The following is a 25,595-nucleotide window of genomic DNA, read 5'->3' on the forward strand; positions in this document are numbered from 1 at the left end:
AGATTAGTGACGCACGGTTTATATAGTTATTCTAAGGAAACCTGGCTGACACTTGCCTTCCGCCTCCATGCACATCAGAGAACATTGTAGTGTCGACATGGCAAATTAAACCTTATGTCCTTTTCTGCTGTATGTTGCTTTCAGCGACACTATAATGATGAAGACCCAGAAAAAGAAAAACGGATAAAGGAGCTAGAGATGCTTCTCATGTCTACAGAGAATGAGCTGAAAGGACAACACACGCTACCGGTAAGGAATCAGTTTGCTTATGATGCTAACTGCTATTAGTATTGTGTAAGCCCGTGTTCCAACAGTGCTAACATTGTGCTCAGTACATACAGTACATACTGCCAACTAGGCAGGACAACAGAAAATTGACATGAATTTGCTTAAATGCACGTCTATTATCTGGTCACCAGAATTAGTTTGACCAGCAAAACAATGATGGATGAAAATGCTCGAACTAATCTTAATCACAGGGAATTCCCCTGAGTAACATTCCATTCCATCGTTTTCGGCTTGTTTTTTACAAAAATGTACCGAACATATTCAGATTAGCTGGCATCTTCAGCTGCTGCTCATTGTACGGTAGCAGGGACATACTTGTAAAATTTAAAGTGTGACTCGATTGGGGTGAATTATTAAGAATTCTTAAATGCCAAGTGTAGTGAAAGATGAAAGTGATGTTAGCCTGGCCGAATGCCTCTTAATGCTGCTGGCTGTTAAAGGATCCCGGCCATGACTCCGTTTCATATTCTTTCAGAATCAGTATTGGAAACAAGCTGCAGCAAGAGCTTTTATCAGCCATTCAAGGAAACACATATTTGAAACCACTACTTGCCACTACTGTTTTCTGCCAACATTTTGAAGTGTCTCCTGCTGCATGATCTTGCTGCATGTAACCTTCTGCTTAGTTGTTCTCCGGCTTTTCGAATAGCTTTAATTTGGCAGGCCCTTCATGGCACTGGTTTAAACTGTGTTCACAGGTAGGGAACAGAGGGGAAAAAAGCAGGATATGTAAGTGATAGCAAGTACCTCAGGCTCGCAAATCATCAAAGCTAGAGCCAAGTTCAGAGTTTTTTGTTATTTCCTTAGGTCATATTTCTGGTGGATCACATGTTCAAAAATCTAATGTTGCAAATGTTTTTTTTTTACAGATTCACTGAAAAACAGGGTTAAACTGATGTTAGACCTAGGTGTTGAAATGATAAAAGAGCTAAAGTTTAAAAATTGAAAAAAAAAAAAAACTGATGTTTAGTCAACTAACTATATCTTGCACTTCCTTCATGCACTGGTGATGACATCACTTATTATTAGATCACTGATGAAATATGATATATCATTGATGATATCTGAAATGTCTTCATTGATGACATCATTGCTGATACCATGCAGTCATTGTGACAGCGACCTTTCAGGTTTGTGGACTCACAGTAATTCAACAAGGTACACCAGTGCCCAATTTTCTTTCATCAATCAAATGATAATGTATATATCCTTTGACCATATGCTGGTCCTGTATCATCTGTAAGTCAAGCACATTTTCTAGATAGTACCCTTGTTTTACTGTTATTTACCCACCAAAGAAACAAAATGCCTCCATAGACTTAAATTACATCACCCCACTTTTTAAACCTTGAACTTCTTCCCAAAAAAGAGTTCATATTCTATTCACCTTAAAAGAATCGCCTGCTTAAAGACTTCACATGACCCAAAATTTTAACTTGAGGTTGACCAGTATGCATTTGTCACTGATAAGACACCATCCACCAGGCCACAATAGACAACCCTCTGTAATTTAGTAAAATACACAAAAAATGCCTTAATAAGATTAGCACAATGGCATAAAACCTTAGAGCCATGCTTACAACCCACTGTGAGTTAAACCACCTCTATGTTGGTCGCCTCTATATTTTATATTATTCAACAATATTCAATGCCTAAAAATGTTTAGGGAAGTTCTAGAAAGAAACTTTCACACCTTATAAATGCCCTTTATAGAAATAATTTGTTTATAGTACTGTATTACACTATTTAGCATGGGCACATGCCCAGACACCCATTGATGGATAATCTATTGTCAACAGAAGCTTTGGCTTTTCTTATAGATTTTTTGAAGCAGTCTTTGGCTTTAAGCCACAACCTACTTTGAAACACGCCCCTTCAACCCATATCAGGTGTGCCCAGCCTTTATCTTGTTTAACATAAAGTGCTAGTTGCAGCCAAAACTTTACAGGTTTGTAAATGGTGCAGCATATAACTTTCAACATGCCACAACACATTTGCCTTTGACACTTACACTATTTCCATTCTATGCACTTAAACATGTGCACCCAGTAACTATTCGGTATGACTATAATCCCTATACCAACAACTTTCTTCTTAAAAGTCCAGGCATTGTAGCCAGAGGCACTGAAATAATGCAATTGTGGGGCAGAGGTTTTTTCACATTATTGTAGATTTGCCACATAATCCATCATCTGCTGCACAATCAGCACTTTAAAAATAAAAAAAGAGTTTCTAGCTAATACAGTTCTAAAGTTACTAAAAACGCGGCAACACATTTGCTTCACAGCTGAAGGCCATTTTGCAAAGGTTGACTGGTCACTTTAAAGTGGCTTATTGCTATATTTGGGTGTTAAACTGATACTAATGAGGTACAGCCAATGCAAAGACAGTGTTACCAAGTGTAAGAATTACAATAATTAAGTAATTCTGTCACAAAATGTTCTGCATTATGTTACATAATTTGCCTTTTCTTGCTGCATAATTTGCGCAGCCCGGCCACATAATTTGGCCCTCTTCTGCCACATAATTCGAGTGGCCCTGCTTGTAGCCAACCCCTCACAGGCTCCCTACCCCACTTTCCTCCTTCTGCACACAGTCTTCAGCTGTGTGCAGCAGTGGGTTGGCACTTAGCCCAACCTATTGCAGGCATCTAACCCACATGCCTATGACCTGCACAGAGTGACTTGCCACCGGATCTGGTCTGACAGACCCTTTTTTCCACTGGCCCTAGTATCTTGGGTTGGGGGGGTAATCTCGTTGGGTACCATGACACTAGGCACTGGTACCAGGGTACCTGCTAGATAAATGTATTTTTTTTAAAACTAAATAGGGGATCCTTTATGGGAGAGAACCAAATGGCCCTGGGGACCAGTTTTGCATATCCTGCCCCCTAATGTGGCCTTTGAATTTTTTTAGGACTCGGGAACGTAGTACCAGAGTCATTTAATGGCTTCCACAACAGGTTGTGCCAGGGCATATCTGGACACCAGCGTTCAAAATATCTTTTTTATCAACGTTAATCCCTTCATACCCACCACAAGCACCGTTTATGATGCTAGTTTCTCAGACAGATGAACGTGTAGATAAAACCAAATAACAAAAGCATGCCTTATAAGTAAAGTTAACTTTTTGCCAAATTTTGTTTGATTCCATTCAGACAATTTTTCTTGTATTAGAGAGCAAATTTTCCCATAGAAATTATCATGGAAAATTGCAATTATGGGACCCCACCATTTTTTGTCCTTGCCCTGCTTGACAGCTTGGCACAAAACTTTCCATGAAGGAGTCAAAGTGAATTAACATTTTTTTGTAAATCTTCGCGCAGATTCATTAAATGACACTAAAGTTGCTAAAAAAAACACGCCTTTCGTATGGAAACTGATCTAACTATAAAACTACAGATTGGCGACTGCCACTGTGTTTCATAAATACCAGTGACCTTACAAAGAAGATGTGAAGTTCCAGTTTCAGTGTCTTTAATTTCGATCTTAAGTTCCCACATTCAGATTTATACGACTGGGATATTTCATTCTTACAATTCTTGCTGGTGGTTTTCTGTTCCATTACACCTCCTAGGCAAACTGTACTAACGGGGTGGGTTCAGATCTTTGTATAGATGAATGGATGTATTGGCACTAGTACGAAAAGGGTGACCTTTAAATACCAGTTAAAAATGTTTTTGAGGCACTTAACAATATAGGTATTTGCGTGTCAGAATAAACGCGATGTCCCGGGTAGTTTGCTATAGAAGAGTGATTTATGTTTTAATATGAGCATTGCAGCACCTCGTCACCTACCTTCATATGTAGACGCCTCCTTTTACCATCGGACCGTATGTAAATTGGCCATAATGTTTTAGCTTTTTATCATGGTGGGGGTTACATGATCTCTGCTTTTAACATCTAAGCAGTGAAGGTAAATGTACAAAGAGCAAAGCGTTAGCGTTATTGCATCAAAATATCAAAATGAATCGTTCAGTTTTGTGACGAAGTATGAATTCTGAGCGAGGCCTTTCCTTCCTCGTGATCAAAATGCTCTTAATTGGCGCAGGGTAAAGCAAAACTATCCAGTGTCTCTGCCCTGACTGTCAGTGCCGAATCTGCAGTACTTAGGATATATAGGGGCATATCTATACTCTCTTTGCGCCGAATGTGCGTCAAAAATTTTGACGCACATTCAGCGCAATCCTTGCCCCATATTTATACTTTGACGCCCGACCCCACGGACGTCAAAAGTCCTCAGTGTGTGTCATTTTTTGGATGCGGGAAACCGCCTTCCGTTAATGACATGCAAGGTAGGCGTTCCCGTCCCAAAAATGACTTTAAGGCCTGTGCGCCTTATTTATACTCCTGCGTAATTTTGACGCACAGGAGGGGGCGGATCTTAAAAGGCGGTGCACAGCCTCATGTGCGCCGTTTTTTAACGCCTGGGTGAGGGCAGGCGTTAAGGGACCTGTGGGCAAGCAGTCCAGAGGTGCCCTTCCCTGCCCCAGGGACACCCCCTGCCACCCTCGCCCACCCCTGGAGGACACCCATGGATGGGGGGACCCATCCCAGGTAGGTACAGGTAAGTTGGGGTAAGTATTCATTTTTTTATTTTTTCAAAGTGGCATAGGGGGGCCTAATTTGGGCCCCCTACATGCCACAGTGCCCAATGACCATGCCCAGGAGACAGAAGTCCCCTGGGCATGGCCATTGGGCAAGGGGGCATGACTCCTGTCTTTGCTAAGACACGAGTCATTTCAATGGGGGTTGTGTGTCATGAAATGGTGCGAGTCCGGTTTGAGCCATGATTTTTTACTCAAACCTGACTTGCACCATTTTTTGACGCACAACCCCCATTTTCCCCTACCCCGGCGCTGACTGGTTTGAGTCTTTTTTTTTTACTCTGACCAGCCCGCAGGGCCGGCTAATGTCAATCCTTAAATAAGGATGGTGCGTAGGAATGGCGTTAGCCGGCGGTACATTTTTTGCCGCAAACCAGCGCCAGCGCTGGTTTGCGTCAAAAAGTATAAATGTGGGCCAAAATGTTTTAAACGAAGCAGAATCCTAGCAGCAAAAGTTACAAAACATAAATGAGGACAATTTGCAAAAGGCGTGTTATCAGTGAATTAGATGGGACGCTTTGTTCGTTTCACGTCTGCCCTGCACACATTCGTACAGCTTAGAAGAAAACATATCTTACCAGAAGCCGAGCACACTGCTTAATTTGTATTACAATAAATACATAAATAAATGCAGTGTCTTAAAACGTTTATTAGGAGCCCGCCGGCTGTGCTGTCAGGTGCCGGAACGCCGAATACAAGGCCTCCATAGTTTGATTCCACCGTGCAAAAAATCCGGACATTTTCTTACGGAGGAGGGGCTTTAACCGTGGCCTGCCCCTCACATGTTGGTGTGACTAAGTGTTGTAATACACCACATACTTGTGCATAGTTCCACTTCACACTCTGTTAACAAGTTATTCGTAGGATGACAACATTTCACCTCTTAGGACATAGTGAAGCATCGCAGAGAGGAAACATCTTGACAACTGTTTCAGTAGAGTATGTTTTTGGGTGATGCAACTGCTTTTTATCTTTCCTCCATCAGTATGTACCACCTTGTGCAATTGCATTGCTAAGTTCCTTCTCCCTTTCTCCTTTCCTCTTCCTTAAACGCAGACTCATGCTTCAGGTTTCTCTGGCTGGCAGAGCACAGCGATTGCTGACAGCTCCAGACCTCGTGGCGACAGCGCACCCACTTCCTGTAGGGGGGAGCACCTCCAGCCCATGCCATCCCCACCGATGGACCACAGCGCCTTACCTGAGGAGAGCGCCTCCCCGGCCAGGTGCATGGTGCTGAACCAAAGCCACCTTCTGTCCCACGTGAAGAGCCTCACAGAGTTTGCCGAAACACTGCAGCTGATTGACTCAGTAAGTAGTGCCGGGCCCGCCTCACTGTTGGGCACAGTTAAAGAGTCCGGCCTTCTCAGATGACAGCAGGCGCAGAAGCGCTGCTATAGACTGGTGACTGGAACAAGCAAACTGCTGCGTGAAAGGTGGGGGGGATTCTAGCAGAAGGCAAACATATTTGTGGCCCATACAGTCGCATGTTTACTTCGGATGTGGTTGTAGGAGAGATGGATAGAGTACCTAGAAAACGCGTTCAGAATCATGAACGGTCATATGAATATCGTCATATGAATGACACATAGACCCTGTAAAAAGCTCTTTTTGGTAGCTAGCAGGCCATGACTCCTGAATATAGCACTTTGCAAGTGAGGTACTGTTGCATTGCACCGTGTGGTTGTACATGAGCATTTTTGATGATGCCAAGGTGGCCAATGTGCAATTCGGAGGAACTCACTTGGGGAACTAAATACCCCAATGCAATGTAGAAACAGAATGAAATATTTATCTTGGTTAAGACACAATAGTTTCATGAGTGTTTGTGTGCTTGTGAGCTCACACGCATGTGTGTGCCTGTGTTTGTGCATCTGTTTACCTCTGCGCTATTGTATGTGCTTGTCTTGTTCTGCCTTGTGCTGGGGACTTATTGTGGCAAAGGTGCCTCTATTCTCAACTTAACAGAGCTATCTCACATACCGGACTTTGCTTGTGCTTGTCAGCTAACTGGGATGGTGAAAAGATCTTGTCAGAGGTCATTACCCCATTTGTACGTCCATGAATAAATCCTGGTTAGTTTTGGTTTCCCAGTCGTCAATTTTGGATTACTGTGTGTTTTACTGAGATTGTGATCGAGGGGACTTCTGGTTAAAGGAGATGAGACTGTAGTTTTTTGTTAACTGACAGCCAATTTCTCAGGGAGTAAAACCTGTTTTAGACAAAAGCAAATTAAATAGAACATTGTGATGGCTTTATATTATGGTTATTGTTCAAACAAGTCTTTCTTCTATGCAGCCTTAACCAGGTTCTGCATGCGTTTGCCTGCCTAGCATTGTCATTAGGCATACAGCATGATGTCATTTGATTGTCCAAGATCAGTGCAGAATTTACTGATTGTCCGTTCCAAGAGATGGATAGTTGTGTTCCTCATTTGCCCCATAGGAACGTTACATATCAACTTAAATTATTGAGACAGTATAAAGAGAGGAACTTAGGATGGATTGAGGCTTATCATAGAACATATGTAGCTTGTTTTCCTCTTTCAACGTGTTGTCAGGACTGTTATGAGGTGGCACCATCACACTGTCTGATAGTTGCGTACCTCCCCGGTTGTTTCAGGATCCTTCAACATGGGGTGAAGTCAGCAGTGTTGACCTGGTGGAAGAAGCAGATGCTTCGCCCAGCACAAGTCCACTGGGCAAAGCCATGGAGCCTCTACAGCTGGAGGGCAGTGCCTGCAGCCCGGATGGACCTCCTGGCACAAGTTTGAGTCAGAGTGTACTGTGCCAGGGCCCTCCTGCTTCACCCTCCGGCTCCCTCTCTGCCTCTCCACCTGGCACCCCCCGCACGGCCTCCTTGCACAAAAAGAGGGAGTCAGCCGGCCAGCTGGCCTCCAGCGATGGCAACTTGTGGGCTCAGGCAGACATCAGCCGCTCAACTCCCAAGTGCTCCCCTATCAAAAGCCTACTCTTCTCTCCCTCGCAGGTAGATTAAAGACTTTTGCACAGTTGATACTAACGCTTTGCAGCCACTTGAGTGCTAACAGTCTAGAAACTAATGCTTCACGAGAAATGACTACTTTTTGATTCACAATTTGATTTTTTTTAAAAGCTCAATTCTGCTGTGGGACCTGGCAGATGAGTTTTGAAAAATAAATTTCCTAACCTTCTTGGTCTCTTCATTTAATCACTGGTGGTTTTCGGGCGCTGGTGGTAGTGCTTTGCTTCCATCCTGCCATTCACTCAGTCTTTTTAACATGCTTGCCATCTAACACTTTCTAGTTTGCCCTTTCACTGATGGAAACATGAGCTGTTTGTTTGGCTTGAAAGATGATTATACTAAAAATTACAATGTTTGGTTTCTACAGTATTTATTAGGATTGGTCCAAACAGACATGTAAATTCCTTGCTTTTGCTATGATTACAGTTCCTGAACACCTCAACGCCGCACGACAGTCTGGACATGGACCAGCCTACACTAACGTCTACACCGCTGTGTGCACACAAGGCTGCTGGGGCATCCACGCTGCACCATCTTTCTAGGCTACAGAAGGAAAATAACATGTAGGTCCTTTACAAAAGTGCTTTCTATGTTATACCGTACCTCAGTATGGATCCACACAGGGAGGTGATGTTGTCTCTCCCAAGCTGGGGCCCTGTGCGCAGAAGCTGCCGTTTCGCTAAATTGTATTGGTATTTTTCATGGTTCATGTGGGTGATTGAGTGTTGGGCTGATGCACTCCACTCCTAGCCCTCCACACGGGTGTCTGTTGATTTTCATTGTTAACAAGTTACAGTATCAGCTGAGTGGGAAGGACACTGCTTGCCCTCCAAAACTCTTCCAGTTTAAAGCTAACTGACAGAATATCGGAAACAGAAATATTGTGTGGACAGAATATTGCGTCACAAATATCGAGGACCAAAATATCAAGAAATTAAGTGCAAATATGTATGTATAGATTTACTAATCTTGACTCCACATCTATGTACCTTGAAGGTATATATATCATCAAGGTACATGTATGTGTAGTTATATATAGTAAAACAATGCTTACTTATAGAAACTTACCTTTATAATATTCTTGACAGAATATTTTGTCCCATGATATTCCTATTTCCGATATTGTCTAAAAACCCGATTTGATTGGTTGACACCAATATTTCGTATGTCCATCACTCACCGTCCCATGTCTTGCTGGGAGGCTTGGTGTAGAAATTGCAATAAAGTAAAGGTATCCTTTCCTTCTCTGAAATCTGCATCACAAAGCTTCCTGGTACAATGTAAAATACGGTCTCTGCAATGGAATGTTTTTTTTTACTTGCGGTCATAGATTCAGGACTCCAGCTATGAAGCGGTCACTGTTGGAAAGCTCCCCAAGAACTCCGACTCCATTCAAAAATGCACTGGCAGCACAAGAACTTAAATACGGTCCCTTAAAGATGCTGGTGAGTGGTGATGGGGCACAGAAGCGGCCGAGGTCGGCATCACAGGGTTTAGGTGGATGTACATTGCTTCTAACAACAAACATTCTTATTTCCTACAGCCTCAGACCCCGACCCACCTGGCAGAAGACCTACAGGAAGTAATCAAACAGGAGTCAGATGAATCCGGCATAGTGGCAGACATCCATGCACACGACCTGCCCCTGCTGAAGAAAATCAAACAAGAGGTGAGCTGGTAAAATAGCTGGCTCCATTTATGAGCGGCCCTGTAATCCCGATGGGGTTTGTAGTAGGAGTTACCTGCTTCTCTGTATTACAGAATCACCAGGTGTACTGCAGATACAGTGTGTTTCACCCTGTAACTCCTTTGGAAGATTAGGATTTATTAGGGGAAGTGGTGCGGAATTAGTTATTCCCAGACTTATTCCTTATTTTATACGGTACACCTAGGGACATATTTATGAGACCTTTGGATCATTTTGTGTGGCTTTAAATAGCTTGAAAAATCTGGAGTAATGCAATGTAAATTGCTGCATTGCATTATTCTGTGCAAGGGAGGCGTTGCATGGGTGTTTCCACAAACCTCCCATGGTTTTTACGCATTTACCAATCCTAGTAAACCGGGGAATGTGCCAAAAAGATACATCTCCTCAGGAGAGGCGTAACAAAGAGAAATATCTGTATTTCTCCTTGTTACTGCCTGTTTTGTGGAATATGCCTGGGTTGGCGCTAGGCAGCCCATTGTACACCAACGCAGGGGGAAGGACAGGGATGCGCAGTATGCCCTAAATACAGTGCATTCCTGCTGTGTTCGAGGAAGCATGCTATCTGCACCCTGTGACCTCTGTTCCTGGCTAGATATGAAGGAATATGGTCAAGAGGGTTGGTTTTCTAGTTTGTCGGACCCCGTTCTGTTTTACCAGTTCTGTTGTATGCACCTTCCTAAGTAAAAACAAAATGTCAGTCAATGATAAAAGCTGTTTGGTGGTTGTAGTAGATCGCCAGCTAGAGTTGCAACCATAATTAGGGTAATGAGTAATTTAGAAGAAAATTGGGAAGTGGAAAACAAGTTTAGATATTTTTCTAAAATACGTCTTTTCTGCTTGGTGTTAAAATCGGACTCTTGCAAAAGCGTTAGAGCTGGCGAATCTTTGAGGAGATGATTGCCGGCTGAAGTGAAGGAACTTTTGCTGAACTGTCTGCTTTAAATTTGCTGAACTGGTGGCTAAAAGCAGGGTGCTGCTGAAGAGCATAGCTAGAGTGGCTGGCATTTGGCTAATGCCATTGTTTTTCGGTCAAAAGATACTTAACGTTACAAGCAATATGAAACAAGCCCATTGTCAACCTGACTCTCCCTCCAAAACAAAATCTTAGAACACTACTAAAATCTTGGCCAGCTAGTTTGATAGCTCACAACTATTTCCAAGGCCTGCCAGATGTGGCCTGTCATGTAAAAGAACCCATTTCCTGTGAACATCTGCAATTTTACATTTATAATGCCAATCTGTGCCCAACAAGACTGGTGGCCTCTGATGGCAAGATTCACAGTCTCCATGTTTGTCATTAGCACAGAATGTGAAATTCAGTTAATGTCTTCAAAGAGAAAGTTGATGTACTTTTGCCTCTAGCATAGTGATGAATTTTAACATGTGTCGGTAATTTTTATAGGTAGAGTCACCAACTGAGAAATCAAGAAGCTTCTTCTGTTCCAGTCAGTGGCAGGGAGAAAACCTGAACATGCAGCTTTTCACACAGTCGTGTGCCATGGATGACGTTCCGGTATGTTCTACTTCCCACCACCACATTCACAGATCTCATCTTTTTACTCTGAGACAAAGCACCGGTTGTGATTCGTGTACCATGCAGTGAAGGGCACTGTGCTAGCTGAAGTTTTGGTGAATCACAACAGGGACAGCCGTGATAGTCACAGTAATCCCAAGCAGTTGTTGTAAGAGGGGCTATCAGGAGCCATCAGCTAAGTTGCATGCTAAGTAGGCGGCCTTGGTAAACGGTGACCGTAGACCATATTCCGTAGTTCAGCAGCCTCGAGAGATTTTGACAGTTCTGGCATTGTTTGTGTAGAAACTATAAGGATAAAGCTGGAATATTTTCAACATAGAGACTGTTGCTGCAATTCATCTGAGGGCTCAAAATACCTATCTGAAAAGCCTCATTCGACCCTGTACAGTAATGTATGACTTCATAAACAGGTTAGGCATGTTGGTTTGGCTGCTTTTTCGGTCTGGCCTAGCTGGCCTGTGTCGCAAACCTCATATTTCCCCAAAACTCCATAGTAAAAATGCCTACGTTAATGTTAACATGCACGGCTGTCCATCAGCCCCATTTATGCATTGGTCTGTTCAAGTGTCATTTAGATTTTACCTCCACAGCATGCAGCTTGGGGAAATGGTTCTGCCCACTTCATGCATTGGCAGTTATGTACCGTGATTTACACATTGTTCCTTGAGGCCAAACCAGCAGATTTTGCCAGTGCTTGTTCTCTTTTTGGGTAATGCAGTGAGATCTCTCCGCTGTCCATCTGTGAAGTCAGATGTCTGGGGAAAACGGCATTCTCCTGTAGAGTTCTGTAGAGTTCAAAAGCATGTAGTCATTTAAAATCCCCTTGCATTGTACATAGTATATTCAGGATACCAACATCATCCTGGTTTTACACCTTTTAAACTTTGCTTCAGTGAGTCCCCTACGTTTCTAGCTTTCCACTCACAGCTAGCTTCTCTAAACTGAGGCCCTCTAGACTACTATGATAACTTTCTTGAAAGACATAAATTACATTCTCTAAAGTTTGTTTGAAAGCGCCGAGTGCCTCACGCATATGTGCTGATAAGGGTGGGGTTGGTGCAGTTTGTGGTCAGTGGAGTACTAATCATCCTCCAGCAGACCTTGTCCTTGCAGACAGCTTGGCAAAGAAGGCCCGAGCTCATTTTTCATTACACTTTTTTGGCAGAATCTTCTTACCAGCTCCGTTCTAATGATGTCTGAGAAAGAGGAACACATCCGTCGAGCGTTTGCAGCGCCGAGGAACAGGCCTTTGGGAAGCCCTGTGCAGGTAAGCATTGAGATTCAAACGGACTTGTTTAACCGAACTGAAAGGCTCTCGAAAGGCCTTGATTGGACATTGTTTGGAGTGCCCACATCCACTGCCCAATCACAGCCACCATTGAACGTCATTACATTGGAAGGAGGTTATGTGTGCAGCTGAAAAATCTAGGGTCTGGTCGCAAGCGTGTGGAATTATTCCGAACCCTGAAGTAAACAATGTTTGCACAATAGTTAGGATTCCAAATTGTGTGGAGTTTATTGTTCTCCGTAATTACTGATTGCTCCGAGCCTGATGTGATAAAGTATACATTCCAGATAAATTTCAACACGTCAAACTTGCCAGAACTTAAAGTGGGAAAAATGCCCAGTATATAAAAGGACTTGCATATATTGGTGCACTAAACATCAAGTCTAAATTAAATGACTCATTAAGTTGGAATAGGTGAAATGTATTGCAAGGGCCAAAATCCAAACCCAATGGTGTCTATCAAACAGGCTCTTGAGGTGGCCGCCTGGAGAATTGGGTCACAATAGGTCTAAAACCAAAGTAGGCATCATCAAACAAGAGAACGTTCTCAAATGCCTATTGTTGGTGATAATGATTACTAGAGATGCAGGGCAGGGCACAGAGAACTGTTTTTTTGTCTCTATAGTTGTTGCCCCTTTCAAGCAAAATGCCACATTTTCATATTCAATATTGTGGCATACACCTCTAAAATACCCCATCCCATCGAAATCGCCAAGCTTTAAAAACTATTAAGAATTGCACACATTAGCCCTTGGCATTCTGTACAGTGGTATCCTTTTAAAATTATCGCCTAGAGGACCTATGATCCAGAAATTTTTTACTTCACACCACTTTAGAGGTCCTTTGAGCAGGTGCTACTAATGCCCTCAACGTTATTTTTTGACGTCGGTTACCTTTTTCTGATTTCACTTTACCATATGCAAAGGTAAAGCACATGTTATTTCGCTTCCAGAGGTCTCAGGGGGTGACTGTGCCCTCATTATTGTTTTGCCGTACTACTCAGCTTGCATTTGGGTGCTATTTTCCTTTCTTTTGTGAGTGCCTGTTGTAACCATACCACGGCACTGGCAAGTTGATTTGCCATTTGTGTGTTTATCTGGCTCTGTTGTAGCTGCAACAGGATCACAGCTCAAGGCAATAAGATGGAGCTTCCCCTGATAAAACCATTGGTCCAGTTTCTGTTCTTACTGAAAAACAGCATTACATTATTGTTGCACTTTTGTACTACTTTCGACCCGTGCCGCGCTGCTGATGTCTGTTCCTTGGCAGCACTGCCCTCTGCAACACCCCACAGCTGCATTCCTGCGAAGGGGAACCCCAGAAGCACAATCCTGCAGGTTTGCGCGATAGGTATTCTTTTGAGTCACCCTCCCACCTGCTTGCCGTCTGCGATTCAACTTCTCACTGGGACCGGATGCCATCCAACACTCGTGTGGGCTGTGAAGTCGCTCAGCGGCTTGCTGCTGTCTTCGCACAAGAGCCTGTGCCAGCTGACATTTTCTCACTGACTCTGGTAAGGCATGTTTCATTTGTATAAACAGCCATCAGACTTGGGAAATGGAAACAGCTCACACTCCCTCTTTTGGTTTTGGTTGCAGAAGCGGGAAGCATTCTGATACCATGATTGTAGATGCTTAGAGGCAGGTGGTTAACATCTAGGGTATAAGGTGATGTATGTAGGGTGTTTGGCGTACTAGCATGTACATGGAAACTGAGGAGTTCCCGGGAGAAAGCCGTTCTTTGAAACAACTTTACTAGCGTGTCTTGACAGAAGGGTATTTCACCATATCAGCAAGAGCTCCCTGTGTCATTACATTTGATTGGATGCTGACAGCATGCCCTTCCTCATGTATATATGAAGGCACACAACGGCATATTTATACTCTGTTTGCACCGAATTAGCATCATTTTTTTAAAAACTCTAATTCGGTGCAAAACTAACTCCATATTTATACTTTGGCGCTAGACCCGTCTAGCGTCAAATGTATGGCGTTAAAGTCATTTCTTTGACGTAGAGACCTACCTTGCCTTAATGAGATGCAAGGTAGGCGTTCCCAAGCAAAAAATGACTCTATGGCCTTAATGCCATATTTATACTCCCGTACAAAAATGGTGCACAGGAGGGAGGAGGGGGTCAAAAAATGGTGCAAAGCTTGCTTTGCCCCATTTTTTAATGCCTGGGTCAGGGCAGGCGTTAGGGGACCTGTGGGCCTCTTTCCATGATTGAGCACTATGAAATAAAGCCCATAGGTGCCCTCCCCAGGCCTAAGGGACACTACCACCCACCAGAGGGACTGCGGAGGATGGGGGACGCCATCCCAGGTAAGTACAGATAGGTATTTCATTTTATTTTTTAAAGTGCCATGGGGAACCATACATGGCACAGGATGCAGTGGCCATGTCCAGGGGACCCTTGTCCCCTGTGCTGGCCATTGGGGTGGTGGGCATGACTTCTGTCTTTTCTAAGACAGGAGTCATGTGGTATAGATGGTGTGCATCAGAAATTGACTCTAGACAGGTTAGAGTCATTTTTTTACTCTAACCTGCCTAACGTCATTTTTTGGTGCAAATCCCACTTCTTCCATACCGCCAGTCCCACCAGACTAACGTCATTTTTTTTATTTTTTATTTTTTACGCTAGCCTACCCTTTGCACTGGCTTGTACCATTCCATAAATATGGTACCTGGCTGGTGCACAGAAATGGTGAAAGCTGGTGCTAAACTTTTTGGTGCAAAACTGCGTTAGTGCAGTTTTGCACCAAAAAGTATAAATCAGGGACACAGTGGTTACATGTGTCCCTTAATAGCAAGTCCAGTGGAGTACGAAGGCTGAAGCAGCACATCCAATCGAAATTGCCTATATTTTACTTAAAACTTAGGCAAGGAGGCAGGTCCCATGAGATATAGCACTGTTATTTGGCTAACAAAGCGACGTTTTTCTTTATCAGGGCAAACTTTCATTGCTGGAAAAAAACTGTGTCTAGAAGTTGGCCTAGAAGCTCATGTGTGCATTTTTTTAGTGTACTCCGCCGAATAAGCTGAATTTATTACATTGTCTGTCAGACTTGTTTGCTTGTGTATATTGTCCTGGATTCAGGTTGCGGAATCCCAAGGCCAGAATTGAAAAGTCTATCACAGAAACGTAATGTCGATTTAGAGTAGAGTGCGCTTCTGGGCATGCGTATAAGGCAACCAATAGGGCATTTGCAATCAGTGCATTTTACTCGTTGAGTGGGTAAATGCACCTATATTTCCGTAGCAGGGGTTGGCCAGTTGAACTTGCAAAGGTAGTGTGTTGTTGACAGTTCTTCCTTGCTGAGAGAACAATCACCGGAGGCATTAGTTAGACGTTTTTTGAGTAGGACCCAGTGCTTAATTCGTGCTTGTTGTTTCTGGTGCGAAGTACCGGCACTTATTTTTGAGGGCCGGGGCTTATTCTTCTGCCTCAAGCATTTGCTGCGAGCAAAAGACATATATGAAAGACAGATGAAGGGAAAAACGAGAAAGCGTCACAAAGGGAGAAAGTAAAAAGCTGCTAGAGTGAGCTGAGGGGGCAGCGAGTGCCTTTATATGGACTGAAGAGGCTCGAGATGGCTTCAGGTTTATGCCGCCTCAGTATTCCATGTTCACACGTTTAATTACAGCAGCCGCATGCCTAAGAGGAGGGCTTTGGGCACTGGCACCTTTGTATTTACAAATTAACCACTGGTAGGACCACACCACAGAAGCGTTCCTACAGCAAGTCTTTTATTACAAAAACTTTGTACTGATGGAAAAACTGAGCAAACCGTTAACTACGCAGCTCTTAACATGCCATTTGCTGGTTTATGTGCTAAGAAAATAAATGTCCTTAACTTTTCATGTGTGCAATATGAGACTAAATTTGAGGCAAATCTAATCATCTAATCAGTTTCATTTTTGTTAAGTAAGTTCCGAAAAAAGAGTGCACAACAGCGTGCTCTATTTTGAAAAGGTTTACTGTGGACTAGAATGTGTTAGTTAAAATCTTTATTACACATATAGGGGGTCATTCCGACCCCGGCGGGCGGCGGGCGCCACCAAAAGACCGTACCGCGGTCAAAAGACCGCGCCGGTCATTTTGACTTTCCCGCTGGGCGGGCGGGCGACCGCCAAAAGGCCGCCCGCCCGCCCAGCGGGAAAGCCCCAGCAACGATGAAGCCGGCTCCGAATGGAGCCGGCGGAGTTGCTGGTGTGCGACGGGTGCAGTGGCACCCGTCGCGATTTTCAGTGTCTGCTAGGCAGACACTGAAAATCATTATGGGGCCCTGTTAGGGGGCCCCTGCACTGCCCATGCCTGTGGCATGGGCAGTGCAGGGGCCCCCAGGGGCCCAACGACACCCGTTCCCGCCATCCTGTTCCTGGCGGTTTTTACCGCCAGGACCAGGATGGCGGGAAGGGGGTCGGAATCCCCATGGCGGTTCTGCGAGCAGCGCCGCCATGGAGGATTCATTGGGGCAGGGATAAACCGGCGGGAAACCGCTGGTTGCCCTTTTCTGACCGCGGCTTTACCGCCGCGGTCAGAATTGCCCCTGAAGCACCGCCAGCCTGTTTGCGGTGCTTCCTCCGTCCCCGGCCCTGGCTGTCCATGACCGCCAGGGTCGGAATGACCCCCATATTGTGATTTATAAGCAACACAGCATGTTCCAAGTGTTTAGACAATGGTTCCTGTGTAAGGTTTCTTGTTTTTGCTATAATGCACCCTCTCTTCAGTAATTTGGACAGAGACAACAGGTTTTTGCCCTCAATATTACATAAGTATCACAGTGGATTTTCTTGTTTGTTTACGCCATCTCAGTTTATCTAACATGATCCCAGGTGACAAAAACAGAGGTGGGTGTTGGCCCTCGAGCAAGTGATTTTTAGATCTTGAATCCACACTGTGTTGTTGCCTTCTCTGTCCTCCTCAGATATGTGCAGAACCTATTTTGTCATTGTTTTCTCGTTGGATTGATTACATCTTTTTGGGGGCACAAATTGCCATGTTACAAGTGGCACTTTATTCCTTGCTATGCTTCGTAAATACTGGAGACAAACCCGGAATATAGGAGAAACACCTGAAACTGAAGTACCATTTTGACTTTGATCTCAAAATATCCATTCTGTGAAAGACGTCTACTGTGGGTCTCAAAACCCAACCAGACATCTAACAAAGGGCCATCTTGGAATAATATTGTTGGTCACTGCTGGTGATGCAGGATGATGTAAAGAGATACGGAAGTTTCTGTGTTTGCGACGAGATCTTTGGTGGAAGGGGGGCAATAGTAAGTGTTCCACTGCACAGTGGTGTGGCCAGCTCTCTGCAGGAACATACATAGAATAGAGAAACATCAGCTGTTACCTTTGTTCGCTTTTGTTCCACTAAATGAGAATTTCACACCAGCGAGGTCAGAAAAGGTCTAGAAATAAGGTGTTCCTGGCCGTGGGCATGCTCGGGTGACATCACCTTGACGCACTTGTTATTATTTAATATTCCTCTATAAAGGGGACATTTATTCAGTAAGAGCGCTTTGACAGGATAGCCCAGTCTGAACTTGACTGTTTGTTTACAGTTCTTCCTGACTCCCCGGGGCAGCAGAGCACACGTTACAGGATAAATAAAAGATTCCCGGTGCCAGGAGAAGGATTTGCCTGGGGGTGCTGCCGAGACAAAGAGGAACCAGGGCCCTGTCTGATGGAAGCGAGAGGGGGTGGCGGAGGGATGTGGTGGCTGGCGAGAGGAGGGGCAGAGTTCTGCAGAACTGGATTTACAACACTCGCACAAATGATGACAGACCTTTTTGGAAGCATGTATTGTTGACGATACACGTCCTGCACATGCCAATATAGAAACTCAGCTGAATAAGTAGCCCAGCTTGGCATAAAGTGCAGGGCTCGGCTGGTAGGGGCGCTTGACCAGGCAGGTGCGCGAAGGCTGCAAGTAAGGATGCAAAACAAGAAATGTAAGAACAGGAAACTCCAGACTGAATGGAATGGGGAAACTTCTGAACACACAATTATATTTTAATGGTTGTACTTCTTTGTTTCCTTGTCTTTTGCCCAAAGTCTTGGCAAGAGAGAGAGCAGGGAAGCGCCAAGCACGCAGGCACTTTTACACTGCATTGATAAAGGCAGCAAAAGTTGCAGATCTCTATGTGGGTTAACACTCATATGGTCAGTACGGCTGAGCACGGCCGCAATTGCATTCAGGAGTGTATATCAGGAGTTAGTGTTGTGCAGGTGACATACCACTAATAATTGCCTGACTTGCACCCTCGGACACAACTCTACTGTTCCAGTTGTCTGCAATCTTCTTAAATGCTCGCCTCCCGTCGACTCGTGTCCGTTTAGGCATCGACATCATGGCCATTGTTGAAAATCCCATCCATTGAAAGCCAGTATCCCTTCAAGCAGAGCTGCATATTCTAGATGCATCGTGGGCATGGGACAAGAATGTGTGGTTTAGGAAATCACCTAGGACATCAATGCCATCCTGTGAAATTGTATAGCTGTATTCTAAAACAGAATCAAGATTATTATAGACTTTGAGAGGCCAGATTTCAGTGTAGACTTTTTAATTGCATGGGAACTGGGGAGCCATGGTGAAATGAAAGACAAGTACTTGTCTGGTATGAACAAGTGAAGGGAGATTAGATATTTTTGCATCTGATTTTGTTCAGGTGACAGGATTATGTGAAACATGCAGGGGAATTGGGACAGTGGGTATTTGAGGACCAAGTTCAGCTTCCGCGAAAGTGAGTAGGTGACTTAACTGGAGAGGCTGGAGCCTTACAGCCTTCAAGACAGTATGGTGTCAGATATGAAATCCATGGTGTGGAGGATCCTAGGAGGCCAGGTTTGGAGCTTCTGAGTTATTTGTATGAGGTGTTGTGGTGGAATCCCATACATTCCCTTTAGATGATACGTGGGTCATATGAGACCAGTATGGGAATATCATTTTATGGAAAGGAGGGTGCAAGTCGCAAGATGGTTGCTATATGCTCACTCTTTAATACATCAATCCAAGTATGTTATGGTCTCTCGGTTTTGCTCTGCTCTTTGTCTGGACATTACATGTGTAGTGGACTTTCTCAGAGGGAAAGCAAGAATAGCAGAAAAAAGCAAAGTGAGAGTATGAAAAAAAGAGACAAAGAAATAGAGACACGGATACTCTTCACAGCCGTTCAAAAAGTTTACATTACCTACACTAATAAATCCATCGATAATCTCACACTAAAAGCATAACATTCTAGTTTATACTGACAAAAATATGAACGAATTTAGGCATAATTAATTACTAATTGCAGTTACAAATTTGCAGAGCTGTCAGTAAACAGAAAACCGCAAGGTTATACACCAAGGGGGTTAAATAACAATTTGTGCAGGCGCCTGAGTGGTGCAAAGAACACAGCCATATTTACTTACCCATAAAAACGGATGAAGGCTCAGCACAAAATTTTGCAGCACTGCAAAAGTGCCTTGCACGCCTTAGTAAATCTAAGCTTTTGTATAGCTCATACTGACATCACCTTGGATGTATTAAAAGTTGGGTGAAAAGTCTTGTGATATATGTATATATAATATCCCTTCCTTTAAATCATCATACAACAAGGTGTAACCATAAAAGATTAAAGCAACAGCTAGCTTCTGTCGGGTAGAGTGTTCCTCTAAGATTGTTCTTGTATACTAAAATCTGAGATGCTCATTGTCATCTTCTAGATTTGTCCAAGTGGAGAATTGATTTTAGGCCAGCAAAGGGCACCTACATTATTCACCGCACCTCACTATTGACCAGCAGAGCACGTTTTCATGCCTCTTCACTAAATAAAGATAACATCTTGAAAGAGAGCTGCATGTGATTTTCCCAGAAGACCTCTTGAGAAATCTCAGTTTGTTTTTTAGGTTCCTAGTAGTGCCAAATGCCAACATTCTTATATTGATTCAAATGGCACCCCATCTCTATACCGTTCCACCCTGCCAAATCAAAAGGCTTCTAATTAATGAAGAAAACACCCCTACAACAAAGTGACAGATGGCAGAAGATGTTAACTATTTAGGGTTACTTTCTTTCAACTGTGCCATCTGAAGGGAACTCTGGAATTTTTTGTCCTCGAGAATTTCTTTTGTTTTACATTGAAGGGTAGCTTTGACATGTTATAGTTTCACTTGATAGGGAAGCTCTGGTTTCCAGACATTTGTAGAAATGTAGAGATTTAGCCCACATATTACATGCATTACATCACATAACAAATATAATGCATCCACTGCATTGTGATACTATTGTATCCCAATATAAGTACTAGTAAGTAGAATAGATGGAAACAATAGTTAATAAGACTTTGTAAACAACGTAAAGGCAAAAATAATAAAATGTAAAAAAACGATCATGACGGTAGTGGTAGGCAATGTGCAGTATAATTGTAGGTCAATATAATTGACCTTGATATAATGTCATGCAAACAATTGCAAGCATTCAGTTAATAAATGAATAATAAAACCGTAAGTCGTGTTATGATACTTTCACAAAGGAAACATCTAGTCTCGACATTATCCAGCTCCTCCTCAGGATTTGCTCAAAATTGGGAATAATAAACATAGTAAGAAAAGAAATGAGCCCTCTTTCACATCTTTCAAAAGTATTCTGAGAAAACAGGTTCTCAAAAATGAGTTTAACCAATCATGAAACCTAACTCCACCCCACCATAATGACATCTGGATTCAGGAGTCTTGCTGACAATGCAGGTTAGAATAATCCTTCTCTCCCCTTATCCCTTCTTTTCAGGGATGCCCTATTAGTCATCTCACTTTCCTGTTGCTCTTTTGTTTTGTCTACTCATCATGATAACTCTTTCCACCACTGATAATTATCACCAAATGAAGTCCTGTGTGCTGTAATTACCAACCATGAACATTTCATGTGATTATTTCTTTCCTGTTCTGATCCTAGGGGACAGCTTTATCACCATCAAATAGCATATTTAAAAACTATGGGGCAGATTTAAGAGCCACTAGCTCCTCCTTACACCACATTAGCATCATTTTTTTACGTTAATATGGCCCAATGAGGCCAAAATCACCATCCCAAACTTACAAAGTGGCGCAGTGCATGCATTGCATTACTTTGTAACCCTTTGTGCTACTTTATCCTGTGCCAGGCATAATGTATGCACAGGCGGTGTCCTCACTTTAGGGGGACTGAACAAATGGCACAAGGAAATCTAAGATTTCTTTGTGCCATTTTTTTGCCACTTTTAATGTCTGATGAGGGCAGGCGTTAAAAGGGGGCACACCATTGTTTGCAAAGGGCCTCGGTGGGCTTTGCAGGATTAGCATCAAAATTTTTTATGCTAATCCTGCAAATCTCCGAACTAGCGTCGAAATGTTTTAACGCTAGTTCCCTAACTACCACCATGGTGCACCGTATCTTTGATACGCGCACACATGGAGCACTATGGGGCGCAAGGAAAGTGGGCAGCAACACTTTCCTTAAAACAGGCCCTATATGGCAATTTTAGTTCACCACTCCATACAGTAAACACTTTGTACATGTACCTGCAACCTATTGAATTGAACAGATGTACCTCCCTTTAAAATGTCTGTGCTATTAAAAAAATGAAATATCTAATAGTAATACTGACCCTGTCCTTTCTTTCTTGGCAGCTCAGCAACACATGGGAAGCCATGTCTTGTGGAAAGACGGAAGACCAGAAGATGTCAACGGAGCAAGTTCTCAAGTACATGAACGTGTTCTCGAAGCGGACGCTGGTCATGTGAGAAGAACCGGGGCTTCCAGACAAGCATTACGATTCTCAGAACACTTCACATGGACTAGGAATTCATACTTCCTTCGCGTGAACACTGCTTTCATGATTGGGAGAAGAGCTTATTTTGTTGTGGTACAACAGTTTGGGAGCACCTCAGAGCACACCCCGCTACTGAGTATATTCTTTGTTGGAATTCAGCCAACTAAAATGGGGTTGGATGGACAAATGCCAGACTTACCTAAATGGAATAGGTAATGCATTACAAACAGGTTTTGATACTATTTCTTTTATTACAAAGAAAAGGAAAAGAAGGCATGTTTCCTTTTTTATAAGAGAACAAGCAGACTTTTTCACCAGTATTGTAGTTTTATTTCCCCAAGGCGGTGTGTATTGCATTTGGGAGCACAGACGTTTGGCCAGTTTTTTCCATAGACAAAGATCATCATACAGTCAAAGCATTATAGAGAGGCAATTTCTACGCGAAAAGGGAGAGGGTAGAAGAGGCCTAGTTACAATCAATAGCAACAGCATTTGAAGTACTCTTTGACTTTGATATCAATCGAAATCTTTATACAAGTGTGCGTGTTTTTTGGTTTTTTTTGTAATTAATATTTACATGCTTGCTTGGAAGTGATTACTGTACAAGACATAGTTTTAACGAGAACAAATTATATTTTTATTCAGTAATTTAATTTTTGTAAAATGCCAAATGGATATTGAGAATTTTTTATGTTCTATTTTTTTTATTTTGTTGCTGCTAGAAACTACTTAGCATGTAGACATGCAGTTAGTGTACAGGGTGCAGTACAGCTTTAAGAAAGAAAAAACAGTCGTGGTGATAGCTAATCGACTATGCACTAGCCTTTCATAACTTTTTATTTTTTTTACTTTTGTATGCAACATTTTTCTAAACACTGTTCTTTGGGAGAGCTTTTTTCTAATTATTTTTTATAATGAAAACAGCATGTCTTGCACCTTCAAATGTTTGGGAGAGCGCCGTGTTTTATTATTGTCCGGTTTATGTTTTCAAAAGGGTTTCTTTATGTGAATTTAATGTCTGCTTATTCTTTCGGTGCCTTTGTTTTATACTTCTTTTTGTATATTACTGCCTCACCAAACCTTTAATGGCACGGCAAAGAGACTGATTTTGTACTTTGTAATACAACATTTTATACTGAATCCGCTGCCTTGAGAGCATCTAGTGCAGCGTTAACTGCACTTAACTTTTGATAAGATGTACTGCCTTGTAAATAAATAAAGCGTGTCTCTTTTGTACTTTTTGCTTTAGTTGACTAAATTGTAGCATGTTTTTAAGTGTATGCTGCTGTCAGTTAAAATCTACACAATGAAAGAATAAAGGAAATTTAATTATAGAAGCCAGTTTTAAAGAAAAAGCCTTATAGTAGGGCATATTTAAAAATCTTTAAGGTGCAACCAAAAGCTTTGTGAACGATAATAATTACAACATTTAAAAAAAATGTTTTCATGCTTCACAACCTAAAGGTTCAATAGGATCCTGCACAAATCACCCGCAAATACATTTTTTTTCCATATAACAAAGTATTGCTGGTATAATTGAGCGGTACCTGCTTACCATTAGGCGTAATTTAGAGTTTGGAAGGCATATTACTCCATCACAAATGCCAGATATCCTGTAAGTTTTTTAATTTTTATTTTAGTGATGTAGCAAGAAATACATGGTTTCATAAACATTGCGGGCATGCTTAGAGGTTAAACATTGATTTAGCACTTCAGATGAAGCCAAGCATTAAATATATCCAAAAAAGAAGGGAACGAAAAAGAAAGAAGCCTATAACAACAAAAGAGCCAATTCATTCATTCCAACATTTGCCAATTTTAGAAAATCTACTTAAGGATCCACTTCACAATACATAAAGGGTTTCATATTATTTTACCCTCCACATTTTAGCAATCCTTTGGCTAAGAGTTGGGTTTTCCCTGGGTTCACAATTATCTAAGATCAGAGATCTTGCAGCCAGGGTGGCAATGAAAACAAAAAGACACGAGATCTCTGACTGCTGTATCCTAATGCAAAAAAAACATCATAGGCCTCAGACATCAACTTCAAACTGATCCAGTAAAGGGCAGGTGAAGCCCATATGGAATTGGTCCCCGTTTTCATTTTTGCACCTAAAGCAAGCGGGCGCGACTCTTGAATGCATTTTATGAATTAATACTGGACTGTAGTACAGGTTCTATCTACTGAGAAAATACATTCTCTTATAATTAGCTGCTCAGCTGGTTGTGGAATCTCCATTGGGATACCCCAATCCTTCATCCAGCTGAGGATGTGATTTTATTCAAAAAGACGGGTGCCACCGCCTAATAGATTTTTAGATGTAATACCCAATATCAATTGCCTGCCTGTTAAAGCTGATTCATAAAAAGCTTTACTTTCTGCTACAACCTTCTCTCCCACTTTATAACTGTCACACAAGAGACATTTGCTCGACTCAGTCTTCACCAGTACACCAGCTTTGATTGTGGCACACCTATTCCCATTTTGTAGTCAGACCACTTCCTTGTCCTTTTCCATCTAGGTCGTTCCAGTCAGCCCATGGCTCGCAAGGTAAGCATGAACTATAAGATCATGGGCGAGGGTCACCCCAGAGTCTCTTAATTACCAAAGAAATTGAGTTTGGCAAGGACAGTGAGTCGGCTAACCAGTTTCTGGATAAATGGATAACCAGTTTTTGGGTAAATGGATCACTAGTGAAGATTGCACCTCTTGAGGATCATGTACCACTGAGAGCAAAGCCTTCTGCTGAATGGTTTAATGCTGAGCTCTTATCTCTAAAAAAAAAACCTATACACGGCTAGAGCATCTGTGGCACAAAGTCCGAAATGCTAGCAGCAAAGCGGACTGTCATGTGGCCTTGAAAACCTATCATAAAAGAATCCGTACTACTCATAGGCTCTTTTATGCCGATAAAATTGAATCCTCTCTTAACTCATTCAGAGAACTGTTCTCCATCGTTAAATCCATCCCTGACTTCGTTGGATCGTGTTTCCACCACAGACTACTCCCTCCCTTGAGATCTGTAATTCCATTGCACGCTTTTTTCATGATAAGGTGGCGCATATTTACCTGACGTTCCGTGAGTCAGTGAGGGAACTAGGGTGCGAAGAGGCTTTGTTTGAAGCCTCAACCTCTTCGGAAGGTCTCTCTAGCTTCATCTGTCCCTCTCTGGAGGAACTACGGGGTCTGGTGACCAGAGTAAAATCGGGATCCCCAGAGGACCCTCCCATACCCCAAAATCTTGAGGTAGGTCATGGAATTCATTCTGCCTGACCTGGGCAATCTTTTTCGTACCTCGTTCTCCTCTTGCTTGAAACCGAAAAAGTAGAAACATGCTATCGTTAAGACACATCTCAAAAATACGACCCTG

General features: G+C 42.7%; 1 protein-coding gene across 4 annotated transcripts in view; it reads left to right on the top strand.

The window, feature by feature from the left end:
- MYB (MYB proto-oncogene, transcription factor) overlaps nt 1-23,465 on the top strand; it is a 37,320-nt gene extending 13,855 nt beyond the window's left edge. For 2 of the 4 annotated variants that reach the window (XM_069235203.1, XM_069235200.1), the window contains 9 exons: nt 145-249; nt 5,951-6,202; nt 7,514-7,879; nt 8,321-8,457; nt 9,225-9,339; nt 9,438-9,563; nt 11,005-11,115; nt 12,302-12,403; nt 22,082-23,465. In XM_069235203.1, coding sequence (XP_069091304.1) covers nt 145-249; nt 5,951-6,202; nt 7,514-7,879; nt 8,321-8,457; nt 9,225-9,339; nt 9,438-9,563; nt 11,005-11,115; nt 12,302-12,403; nt 22,082-22,195 — 1,428 coding nt within the window. In that variant the 3' untranslated portion in view covers nt 22,196-23,465. The remainder of the gene's footprint in view (nt 1-144; nt 250-5,950; nt 6,203-7,513; nt 7,880-8,320; nt 8,458-9,224; nt 9,340-9,437; nt 9,564-11,004; nt 11,116-12,301; nt 12,404-22,081) is intronic. The other 2 variants (XM_069235201.1, XM_069235202.1) reach the window with 1 other exon arrangement.
- Nucleotides 23,466-25,595: the final 2,130 nt, after the last annotated feature.

This window comes from Pleurodeles waltl, chromosome 5 (assembly GCF_031143425.1).
Source record: "Pleurodeles waltl isolate 20211129_DDA chromosome 5, aPleWal1.hap1.20221129, whole genome shotgun sequence".
Lineage (NCBI taxonomy): Eukaryota > Metazoa > Chordata > Amphibia > Caudata > Salamandridae > Pleurodeles > Pleurodeles waltl.